Genomic DNA, 13,491 nt, shown 5'->3' on the forward strand with positions numbered 1-13,491 from the left:
GTCACTAACAAACTTTAAATGCTGTGCATTTTGATTAGCAACGGGGTACTGTCATATAACCAACCAAAATGTCACTAGCGGCCTTCAATGCTATGCATTACTAATCAACAACAGGGTACAGACATATGATCAACATAAATGTCTCTGACAAACTTTAAATACTGGGCATTTTTGTTTAGCAAACCGTGCATTGTTATATAATCAATCGAAATATCACTTACAAACTTTAAATGCTGTACTTTTTTGATAAGTAACAGAGTACTGTGTCAACGAAATTTGAATGTTGTGCATATTTCATTAGCAACAGGGTACAGTTATAGAACCAGTGGGAATGTTACCAACAAACTTCAAAGTTGAGCATTTCTAATGAACAGTAAAGCCCCATACACACGAGAGGACTTATGTCCGACAGACTTCCGAAGGAGTCCTGTCGGAGTTCTGCTGGAATTCCGACGGAGTTCTGACAGACTTTTCGGCTGAGCGGACTTGGCCACACACGATCACACTAAACTCCGACGGATTCGAACGTGATGACGTATGACTCGGCTCGAATAAGGAAGTTCATAGCCAGTTGCCAATAGCTGCCCTAGCGTCGGTTTTAGTCCGTCGAAGTAGCATACACACGAGCGGATTTTTCGAAGGGGACCGGGTCCGGCGGAGTTCCTTCGGAAAAATTTGAAGCATGTTCCATATTCTAAAGTCCTTCGGACTTTGGCGAGTCAAAAGTCCGTTGCAGCCCACACACGATCGGATAGTCTGACGGACTCAGTCCTTCGGACTTTGGATGTTGAAAAGTCCGCTCGTGTGTACGCGGCATAAGAGTCTTATAACCAAGATGATAAAATAGACACAAAACAATGTAGTGTATTTCTGATGTTCAATAAGTCACAGTCTATTAAGCAACCCCCACAATGAGAATATGTTCACAAGGGTACCCTTTTACTGTGCCTCCCCCATATGGGAAATAAATTAGGGGGCAGGTTAAAAGCCAACAACCTCTAAAGGTACCCATTTGGAGCTACATACTATATTCCAAGCAGCTGGCCTAATATATTCAGATTACCTGGTGTGCATTGCAGACCAGGGGAAAATCTGTGATATTATTCCTGGAATCACCAGTTTCCTGGAGACTACTGCACATCCCTTCCAATTAACCGTTTCGGAATGACTAACTTGTTCAGTGGCAGAAATAGCCTGTAAGAGACTATTTGTGTCTAACGGGTCTCAACTCTTCACTAGATTTCTCCTTACTGATGAGTTTAGTGAGAGGCTAGCAACTTAATTTTGCACAAACCACAGCATCTCCTAAGTAAAATGCGGCTTGTGGACATTGGTCTAGCCAAGGCTTCTGGGCTACTTATTCCTAGACCCTAGGGCAAGGATAGTATCACCCTGTATTGAGGGAGGGAGTCCTATCTCAATGCCCAGAAACCACATGCCTACTATTAGGAACCCTACTACTAGTAACCCAAAGCAAAGGGAAGTACTCATCACTGTTGTCTTTTCCCTTTACCACAGCCACAGGGCTTGCATTTCTATCCTCAACGTCACATGAGAGGAGGAAAGTGGCTAAACTTACCTGCTTCCAAGTTGCTGTCCCAACTGGGGAGCTGCCAGGTTAGGCCGTTTACTTCACAATGTACCAGCAGCATATATATACACCTCTTGATAGAAACTTAGTAGGAGGCCGAGATGCTGGGAGGCCCCCCTTGTGGATGAGTGCAGCAGGCCCCGGAAGGTGACACAGGAGGTGTAGCATTTAGAGAAACACAGGTTGCCTGATTGCTGGAGCTGGTTGCCAGAACTTGCTGAGACAGGCAAGGTATACTGCAAGGCAGGCATGTTTTAGGAAGTCCAGGAGATACAGACCAGTGGAGCAGTCTGGATAGCTAAGTTGGGAGCCAGGCCAGGAGTCATTCACAGTAAGACAGTCCAAGATCAGTGTGACCCGGGGTCAGCTGGCACATTATACAGAAGACCTTTACCTCCACCCGTTCACAGCTGGCCCTTCATGCTCTTGCCTGCAGTGGCCTATGCTGCCCTTCCATCCTCGTTCTCCATGAGGTGGTTCCAGGCAGACTTTTGCTACTTGCAGCTCGCTGAGTCCTGGTAGGAACAGAAGTCTCTTAGCCTCTGCAGCCACGAGGGTCCGGTGTCTCCTCCATGCTTATCTCCACCTAATGGGTCACGTTGGGTGTGCTCTGTCACTTTCCTGTCGTGACCGGAAGTTCTGACTTTGGATCGAGGTTTGGAGCACAATATGTGCTCCCCTGGTGTCTTACATCCTCTTGACTCCAGAAAAATGGTGCTAGCTGCACACAGGGGAAGGCTGCTGAGCAGTGTGCAACAGCTGGGCTGCTGCTTGACAGTGGGGCCACCTGGACTGCCTGCATGACACCTTATGGCGACCTGTGAGAAGTTCTATGGCAGCAGGTTAGTGCAGCCCTCAGTGGCATTCCTAAACCTGGCTCACAGGGGTACCATATGACACTCTTAGTCTTCTGGTCAGAGAAAAAAATTTACATTTCGCTGTGGGAGAAACAAAATCAATACTGAGGGACAAGGGGAAAGGTGGGGCCTTTTAACAGCTGTGAACTGATTGTGTTTCCTGTAGGAAGGAGCCTCTCAGTTCTCATGTGTTGCCATCCTGGAAGGTGAGATGAGAAAATGTGTTCGAAATTTGAACTCAGGTATGGCCTGCATTAGTCCAAAAATCTTTATTATGATATATGGGAATATATTACTGGCAGTCAGCATTATAAAGCGTGGGTGGATGTTTGGCGCCCCTGAGAACTCTGCTACTCTATGTTGGTGCACGCAGCCCTGGGAGGGAGGTTAGGACTTGTGTGTAAACTAATTCAAAACGGCAACAAAAAAAAAATATGATTCCTTTGAAGCAATAGGAGTTTCCCAGGCCATGCCATTTTTAGTGACCCTGTCAGTACGTTGTATTGCAGAGGTGAACAAAACATTATGTTTTCTAGAATGGTCTGACTGTAGGAGGACAAAATATTATCAGCTGCTTGTGTTTAATAGTTTCAACTGCTCCTCACTTTAAAATTGTTTTCTAATTTTGTATTAAACAGATTATTCACCAATGTTGTACTTGTAATTATAACTGAATTTATAAAGAGAACGTATAATGCTTTTGATAAATTTTATTATATTATTATAAGTGTTTGTTACCTTAAAAAAATGTAAAAATAAAAAACAAATTCTGTTCCTTTGAGCCCTGGTTCACATCACATGTCAAATCCCATGCCAAATCACTAGCTATTGCCCACAATGGAACTGTCTGAATCAGTGCAACGCTGACTTTGCGGCTGCACACTGATTCCCTAAAGTAAGAGTGCCTGTGCTGTGTAATTTGGCCCCCTGTATTTATCACCTGAAATACCTGGCTGATCCCACCTGGTTCTTCCCTCTCCCTGTAAGCTGACCACAGTTTATCATGGCTGCTGAACCCTAACACCATGGTTAGTTTACATGCACTACCAGCCCCTCTCTTTTATCCAGCTATAACATGCAGTGTAAGTGTGTGTGAAAAACAAAGCATGTAAATACCTTTTTGCAGATATCTTCAGGCCAGTCATGTGACTCCCGGCCACTCTCCACCCCCATCTAAGAGCTACAGTGGGAAGAGCTGAGGAGCCAGCAAGGTGGTCATGTGACCTCCCAGCTGACGTCAGCAGGAAAACTCAGCTCCTGCTGCTGTAGCCCTGGACCAGAGTAGAAGGGCGGCCATGAGTCACATGACCGGCCTAAAGATACAGCTTTGTTTTCCACAAACACTTACACTGCATGTTACAGCTGGATACAAGAGAGGGGCTGGCAGCTGGCATGCAGTGTAAGGTTACAAGCACTTTAACTTTTCAGTATTTTGCACTAACATAACCGGACCTATGATTATTATTTCTGTAAAAACTTTACAGACAAGGATTTAAGACAAGGTACATCCATTACATTCACTTTGTAAAGCATGCTGAGCTTTCTAATGGGAATGCTTGGTAGTACCTTGTGTATAACTGAGTAAGGTAAATTATCTGTCTGGCTTATCTCAGCTAGAAGTTAGGAGAGATAAGGTATTCAGAAGTGTGCACCATCTGATCTCCCTGTCCTTTAGGTCTTTTACAGAATCACTGCCTTAGAATGCTGCTGTTCTTGCTTGGGCATCATTACCTATGTTCTGTAAGAAGTGCATAGAAAAAGTGTGTATTTTATTTGGTGAATTAAAAACAAATTTAAACATAGTTACAATGGTAACAAGGCAGCAAGGGGTTAAAAGGGTTTTGCGTAAACAGTATTTTTAGCACTATAAAGAAGAAGCTTTCTCAAATAATATTGGTTACCTGGCTATTCAAATAAATCTGGCTATTCAAATAAATCTTAATAATCCCAACATTTCATATTCCTAATATGTGCATGCTATACTATGCACTTGCATAAAAAAAGTATCCTTTCTCTTTGTTTTGCTTTCTGTGTGTGAAAAACCTGGTGATCCTGACAGTCCCCATGTTTTTGTTTTGTTTAACTGACCACACTAGGCACGAGAACACAATATCAGTTTCCTGGCTGTGCTCTCCGTCATACAGCCATTTGCTGAAAAGACCAGTGTGCTGTTGTTTCCCATCCTCCAGCTCTCTTAGCTCCTTATGTAGCTGAGAACAGAGTGTATGAGATCACTTATAAAAAAAAGAAAAGGAAACATTTTTGAGTGGGTTGTTTTACGAGGTGACAGTTCACATAAACTTTAACATTATGCTACAAAAGTCATCTAGCTTAATTGTTTGGATGTTTAACCTGTAGTTTACTATATCTCTGTATTGTGTCTTGACTACTTGTCGATAAACAAATCCTGGCTGCAATCTGTACTTCTGTAGCTTTTAATCAAGAATATTGTTTAATTTTAATAATTTCTTTAAAGGGGAAGTATTTGACAATATCCTTTATAATACTACAGTATACTATTTTATATGTGTAGTAGATATTTTAAATAAACTAGAATTAGTTGATGTATTGTATGTCTTCATGTATGTTTGTTCTGGAAACAATAACATTCCTTGTCCTGAAGTTTGTACCTTTTACCGCCCCAAGCTTTATTGAAATAAATGTATATATATATGTGTTAATTAGCAAATAAATGAAAGTGTTAAATATGCTAATATTATATTTACATATATTTACAAATACTGTAACAATGCCGGAGATTGCATGGTTCATAAGACTTTCATGCTGTGTTTTTATGTTATAAAATGGCTGCACTTGCTTTTGCTTGGCTGCCCAGGGAACTTTGATTTGCTTAGTAAAGGTTGGTTTCCATGAGCACATAGTATATAATTTAACTACAATTTGATCAGAATAGAAATATTCAGTATTCTTCTTCAGAGGTAATAAGTCAAGATGAAAGTAAAAGTAATGCTTTTTAAAAATCCTCAAGGACGTCCTTTCTAGAAATCATGTATGATGATCTCTGTCAAGTAGATTGTACTATGCCTTTTATCATACAATACAAATGCAGGAATCAGATAAATATATAATAATTATTATATTTTTAGGGCCTACGAGAAACAGCAGCATAGACATTGGGGAAGTGGAAATTGGACGCCGTATAACGCGGGAAGTACCAGCAGGGGTGTTCTGGAGATCCCACCTCCATGTTGTCCAGCCACAATTCCTAAAATTTAACATCTCCTTAGGGAAGGATGCCTTGTTTGGTGTTTACATACGGAGAGGTCTACCTCCATCACATGCCCAGGTAAGAAAATGTAAATCCAGCAAAATGTACAATGTAGAACATTTAGGATACATAAAGACCTAACAGGTTATATATAATAGTTGGCTAATGTGATGGCATTCTTGTATAAGGCACATCCTGTCTGCAAACATATTTATAGTAGTGAGCCAAATGTTTGTTTTCCTGGAAAGAGTTGTAATTTTTTTAGGTTTAAATTTTGGTCTGTGACTGTACTTTGGAGGCTTGCTCTCACTATATGTTTCTGGGACAACAACACAAAAATTGGTGGTGTGGGGGTAGCTGCCCAAACAGACAACATTGAAAACATTTCCAAAAGTTCTAACCATTCCCCACACAGGAAATGAAAGTAAACATCCCAAGGGGGATACAAACATGACAGGAGCTCTAACCCTTCTCCATTAGTAATGTGGGCATAGACTTCATTAAAATTGATTTTGCAGCTAAATTGCCATATTTGCATTTAGCAAAATTTTGAAGATGTGGAGACTTGGTCATTCAGCAGTTTCAACAAAATTTGATTGGAAAAAAACATTTTTCTATTTAGAAGGGTTTTTGAGGATGCATTAGGAGTAGTTTCATTCATTTGTTTTAATGTTCGTTTTCTTTGTGTACTGTCTTTGTTTACTTTGCCCTACAACCAATGTTGTTAAGCACAAAATATAGATCCTGTTCCCTTAAGCCTTGGTTCACACTGGCTGCGGGAATGAAATTGGGCAAGTTTAGATGAACTTGCACAATTTTCGCATGTCATTCCTGACTTCGGGAGTGATTTCAGAGACATCTGTGTGGGTTTCTGCACAGATGTCAATGTAAATCTCACCCCACAATCACCAAAAGTAGTACAGAATATACTTTTGGAAATCTGTGCGGTGACACAAATGTGGCGACGCAAATGCGGTGATGCAACAATTCGGACGATGCCATTGCCGTCAATTGCCGCAGATTTGGCATGCGCTTTGATATGGCATGCGATGTGATATTTGATATCGCATCAATGTGAACCAGGGCTTAAACAGATTAAACAGCACAGTGCTTGTGCTATGTAATCTGCCCCTCTCTAAACTGTAAGAAAACCTGGCTGACCCTGTGTCCCCCTCTCTGCACTGACCACAATAATTAGTGCTGCTGAGCCCTGACCACGGTGGTCAGCATATGTCCCTCCATCATCCATAGCTCTCCTCTCTGCTCTCCTCTGTCCCCCTCACCCCCTCCTCTTTGCCTGTCAGCTCCATGTCTGTGTCTCTATCTCCACCCCCTCCCACAGCCACTAATATTATAAATAAAAAAATAATCAATGGTCACTGGCAGCCCCTCTATTATAGGCAGGCATAGCACACTATATATGTCCTTTATAAAAACAAGGCATGTAAATACCTTTTTAAGAGCGATCTTCAGGCCGGTCACGGGACTCACAGCCTGGTCTCCAGGGCTACTGCAGGAGGAGCTGAGCGGCCATGTGACCTCCCCGACTGATGTCAGAGGGAGATCTCGGCTCCTCCTGCAGTAGATATATATCACTGCCTCGAGTCACGTGACTGGCCTGAAGCTAGCTGTTAAAAGGTATTTACATACCTCGTTTTTATAAAAGATGTATACAGTGTGCTATGCCTAACTGTAATAGAAGGGCTACCAGTGATTTATACTTTTGGATTAACAATCACTTTTATTTTGCCTTCCTGATGGATTCTGATACAATTCCTCAAAACAAGAAAATCATAGAAATCTTCTAATTTTCACAGAAAATTTTAATTAACACAACAGAAATCAAAACTCACAATTTCCCCTTATTTTTAAATGTTGCACATCCCCAAAACAAAATAGAAAAAAAAAACACAAGGTTTTTGTTAAAGTTGGGCTGCAAAATGATGCTGTCTTGCTAATTTCGTTTTTTACACTGCAAAATGAAAAAATACTTTTGTTTCTATTAAACAGAAATTCACAATAATTGAACCTATCGTTAAAATCCACATAAAGTATTAGGGAAAATGTCAGCATTATTAAATCAAATTATTTTTTGAGTAAGAAGGTATATTTGTCTTGCTCTGAATAAAAACATTGTTGTTCCCAAGCTCATTCATGTGACCTAAAGTCTAATTCACATAATTGGTGGCTACTAGGGACATTGTGTGTGTTGCACAACAATAGACACTGCATAGTCCATTCTATTCAACAAAACGGGCATTAGATCTTATTTACTAAAGAAACTGGGCATGCACAGTTGCATTGCTGTGTCCACAAACCTGGTCAAACAGTCAAAACGCACTGGTTATTTCACATATAGAGAGAGAGAGAGAAAGCGAAAGATAGAGGGAGAAACCCCATATACAGTACTCTCTTATATAGGACATATAATGCAATTTAAGCTGACTGTAAAAAAAAACAAAGTAAAAAAAAATTATTGTTTTACTTGCTTTGCACTGTTATCTCAATGCATATTCACATATATGCACACTTTGGAAACAAAAAGAAGTTTACACACAATTTATTTAATGCTTCTTAAGAACATATGTTTTAATAATATATAGCCATACTTACTCTGCTTTCTTTCCTCTGAGGGCATATTATATGGGTTTTTGGAGCAGATCATTTGTTTGGTACAAATGTCTTTACATCTAAGTGAGCTTGTCAAATTTATACATGTTTGTGTTAGTAAACATATATCCTTAAAGATGAACTACAGTCTGCTCACATAATTTGTAATAAAAACATCTTTTCCATTCCGAAGCTTCCCTCCAATCACTTTGCATATTATTTTATATATACTGTGACTCTGTACTTGCCAAATATGCTGCAGAAATCTTCCTCCACTGAGTCTGGCTGCATCCAATTTAACTGTGGGCAGCTGAAGCTGCTGCCAGTTCACTTTCTGGATTTCAACAGACACACAGGAGGCACACCACCAGCTCTACAGCTCTCATTGGCCCTCTTATCCCCCCTCCCTTCCTGGCAAACTCTCATGAGAGTGAGAGAGAGAGCTGTGCATGATGTCATAAGCCTAGGCTTTTTTTCCAGACAAGAAACAGGTATAAAGTATGTACTGGCAGAAAATAAATATTTTACTATTCAAAGCTAAAACAACAAGGGTAGAGGATTTAATAAATGGAAAGATGAAAATAAAATACTGAAGTTCCACTTTAAGTTCAATGTGTATTAGTACCAGTGCTGGTGATTAATTTTTTTTTTCTCATGCAAAGCTAGAAGCTCCATCAGAATTCTTAGTATCCACAACCTTTATGCCGCATACACATGACCGGACTTTTCGACAGCAAAGGTCCGACAGATTCAATTTGATCATTTGTGGGCTCCATCAGACCTTTGCTGTCTAAAAATCTGACAGACTTTAGAAATAGAACATGTTTCAAATTTTTCAGCCGGAACTCCAAGGGACCCAGTTTCTATCCAGAAATCCGTCCGTGTGTATGCTAGTCCGATGGACAAAAACTGACGCTAGGGCAGCTATTGGCTACTGGCTATGAACTTCCTTATTCTAGTCGGGTCGTACGTCATCACGTTAGAATCTCTCAGACTTTGGTGTGATTGTGTATGGCCAAGTCCGTTCATTTGGAAAGTCCGTCGGAACTCCGTCGAAAGTCCGTCAGGAAGACCGTCGGACCTAGTCCGTTGAAAAGTCCGGTCATGTGTACGCGGCATTAGGTGTCTCAAGAACCTACATTCTCATGCTGTGTACTGTGGTTCCACCTGTTGTCCCTTACATCACTAGCTTTACTCTGCAGAGCTATCTGGAGTTTCATGTTGAAATTGTACTCCTTTGGATATTACTGTAATATAAAATAAATCAATTTGCATAATTTCTGAAATATATTTTGTAAATAGCTAATTTGAAAGATTCATCCAATTACAAATGTTGTTATCCATAAACTGCAGAGCTTTTGACATACAATTTTGGGGCAGTTATGGAGAAATGTTGTGCTCTACAACATTGGTTTGAAGGGCAAATTTAGATATTTAGATTTTTTTCTTGAAACCAATGTCAGGGAGATTCTCCTCAGCAGGGTGAAGAGACATAAACGATATCCCGTTGCCTCTGTGTACTCTAATTACATCTAATTTACTGATCACTAAAGCACTCACACGAAGAAGTGTACTATGTCTTTTCATATCAATAGGAAACACCTTCAGATCTCTCTAGACAACCTCTCACCTCCTTCACTGTTTGAGCTAATCCCTTTAATCTGGTAAATTCTATTACAGCAGTCCATATCAACTGAAATTTTTTTCACTATGTAGTTAAATAACTGACACCGACACTGGAATAGAAGATATGTTGCTACAATCCAGATGCTTCAGTAGCTGAGCCATTAGGCTACTAGCTCCCTGCAATATCCCTGATGTTATGTGTTCTCAGTTGCTAGAGGGCTGTCTTATTATCAATAACATGGTGTAAACCCTAAGCTGTAGAGCAATGTTCATAAGTGATTGCCTAATGCTTCTTAGCCATTCCAACCATTACTTGGAATTTTCAGGTAACTTCAAATATGCAAAGCTGTGGGCATTGGTGTCTCTCTTATGTGATTTAACAGTGTGTTGGGATACCCACATACGGTACATGCACATGGGAGTGGGACTTTGAGGACAGGTTTGGTATACACTGTCATATTTGTTGTATTACACTAACTGTGGTATTTAAAAAAAATGTTTTGTTAAGCTGAATACATTTAGGAACAATAGTAAGTGAAATGGTATTGCGATGTATTTCTCAGAGCACAGGAGCCTCATCATGTTTATGTTCAAGTTACTAAATTCAGTCAGGCACTGCAGGTTGTATTATGCATGAAATGGGAGAAATTGGTTGTTGCCAGTCCTTTTTGAACAAGGATCTTAACTTTTGATCCTATACCACAGTTACATAAAACATTGAATAAAATACTACTACTATTAATAATAATAATACTAATTATTATTATTATTATTATTATTTTTTGGGGGGTTTTGATTCTAGAAGTGAAAAAGTATTTGTTTAAAAGCCTTTTATAAAAATTTAATTTTTAGGTGAGATAACAGTTACACTCATTTCTAGTTTTTAATTATTTTACCCCACCTTAATTGACCACCTTAGTTAATGAGCTCGGTATGTTATCAAAAGTGGAGCTTGTTTAATTTCTTGCTTGAGATATTTTAGATAAACGCATCCTCTTCATTCAATTTACTTTTTTTTAGGAGAAACAAAATATTATGTTTGGTCATATTGGATATGTTATTTTGCCAAGTTTATTGACTTATGCTAAACCAAGAAGCATCATGTAATTAACTGATTTTTACCCATTGAATAAATTAAGAAAACAGTATTTAAAAAGGTAAAATCAAATTAAAATATTTTTAATTATTTTGCAATGCTATCAAAGTGTAGTGACACATGGCTAAACCTTAGTTATATCTCAACTGTTCTAACCTGAACAGTGAACCCCATTGCAGTCTATAGGAGACAAATAGGAAAAATCAAAAGTGCCCATTTTGAAGGCTTATGTACATGTAATTGGTCATTAAAGGGGTAAGGGGGTCTGGGTACTGCCCTGGGGGACATGTTTCTATGCAAAAAAAATTAATACTGATTGTTTTTTCAGGAGTAGGGATTTTAATTATGCTTAAAATACATCAATAAAAATGAAAAATTCCTTTAAATATAATGCTTGGGGGGGTCCCCTTAACGTGCCTGTCAGTCTGGTATGAATTTGGAGGGGAACAGCATGGGGTCCCCCATACCAGACACTTAACCAGGCATGCAGCCTGGCAGTTCAGGAAAGGGGGGCCACCCCTCTCTCACAGATTGGTGCATGCTGGGTCTGTGATGTCACAAGGGGGCAGGGCCACTGGGTGACGTTGTCAGGGGGCCCTGCCCCTTACCTATATAAAAAATGTCAAGAGAAAAAGTGAAGAGGAGGCATTTGGCAGGAATCCATTCCAGAAGGCGGAGATTTTTTTTTTTTTTGGGTGTTTGGCAGGCGCCGTGATTGATGATGGATTTACATCAAGGGATGCAATTCTTTTATTTTTTAATAAAGGATTTGTCAAAAACTTGTCTATTGTTTTTATTACTTTTTGCACACTTTTTTGGTGAATAGGGGTATTATGTACCCGATACTTATTCACGTGGGGGGCAGGATCTGGGGGCCCCATTGTCAAATCGGGCTTCCAGATTCTGATAAGCCCCCTGCCTGCAGACCCCCACAACCACCAGCTACACTAAAAAGCGCGTGACCTGTTTGGACCCCAATGCAACATAAGCATGCCTCCATCCCTATAATGATAAAAGAAAAATGAAAGTGGATTGTGGGACTTTAAATGAGGCATGGATATGTATTTAAAATGGTCTGGGATACCTGAAATATTATTCATTGTCACTGTCCCATGCGGGAAAATCTGTATACCCATAAGGAATTGCTAATCAATCCAATAAATTAAATACAAATACTGAATAGTAGGTATATATAATGTATCATAATATATAATACATGGATCATGCAACAAGAAGCATAATTAATTATAGTAATAATCATATTGACATATTTAATGTATATAATGGATAGACATAATTGGTACAAGCAATCACAATTAAACAAATTGAATGGACATACAGAACAGGTGAACATGGTTATCCTAATAAATATAACAATAAATTAATAAAAGAAATTCATGATTGTAGCAAACTTGGCTTGGCATCCCTGAGTATGGACTCTACGCGTTTCGTGGCGATTTCAGCCAATCATCAGGAGTGGGATGCATCAAAAAATCGCTAAATAGAGAGATGAAATAAATGAGTAAATTGGTCGGTCACAGTCTCAAATGAAAAATTATTGCTTTCTAAAAGAGAGCAGGTGTTGAATGTGAATGCATTACCTTTGGCCACGTTCAGATAAATCACCCAGCAGACCCAAAAAGGGAATAGGATGGTGGCACTGAATGAACCGTCTCCCCCGGGGTTGAGGCGGGGACACATCCCCCTCACCCTAAGCCATAGCTCTCCAAGGAACCTGGAGGAATGGAGAAGGGGCAGTGGGAAACAGCGGCCAACGGGAGAAGCGAACAGCCACACCACAATGCCAGAGTATGAGGTATGCACATATGGGCCACAGATCAGAATCTAAAAGAATAAATAAATAAAATGAATGAAAAAATAAATGTAGTGAAATAAAATGAAAATTGGATGATAAAAGCTATGATGAATAATGATGTTTTAAAGGGAGAAAAAAAAAAAAAAAAACCCGTGTTATAAAATATGTGTGAAGTAAGAGGAGTTGCAAAAAACAACACTGTCCACCTAGGCTTAAACACCTATCAAGAAGTGACTAGGTGATAAACATTACAAATAGGTGAGTGTATATATAATGAAATAAACTAAGTAGTAAGTGATAGAAAAAAGGGTTAAATAGCCTATATATACAAAAAGGTCTAAGTGTTATGCAAGCATGTGTCTAGATTGATCCTTAAATAGGACCTCCTAATTACCTAGAGTGTAGATCAGAGCCCATAGAACCTCTCCTCCTGATGGAATGTGTGAAGTGAGCTGCTGGCCTGACCCTGCCTTTGTATCCACAGATATGGGGCGTGTCACCGCCAACGTCATGCGATTGGACAGAGTGGACACCCACCCGTGGTGCATAGACCACAGCTGTAGTCCATCCCGTCCATATAGCCTAGCTAGATGGAAAAAGCACTGCCACACAAACCGGCATCAAGCAAGATGCCGAGCATGCAGCGTGCTGGCATGACGCCGAAGC

At 39.8% G+C, this 13,491-nt stretch overlaps 1 protein-coding gene across 3 annotated transcripts in view; it reads left to right on the plus strand.

Moving 5' to 3' along the window:
* The window catches only part of TENM2 (teneurin transmembrane protein 2), a 1,738,186-nt gene that overhangs the window by 1,231,131 nt on the left and 493,564 nt on the right, over positions 1-13,491 (plus strand). For all 3 annotated transcript variants that reach the window (XM_077473475.1, XM_077473476.1, XM_077473477.1), the window contains one exon: positions 5,556-5,755. In XM_077473475.1, the coding sequence (XP_077329601.1) occupies positions 5,556-5,755 (200 nt within the window). The remainder of the gene's footprint in view (positions 1-5,555; positions 5,756-13,491) is intronic.

This window comes from Lithobates pipiens, unplaced genomic scaffold, assembly GCF_037356315.1.
Source record: "Lithobates pipiens isolate NorthernLeopardFrog02 unplaced genomic scaffold, aLitPip1_a1.2 Scaffold_8, whole genome shotgun sequence".
NCBI lineage: Eukaryota > Metazoa > Chordata > Amphibia > Anura > Ranidae > Lithobates > Lithobates pipiens.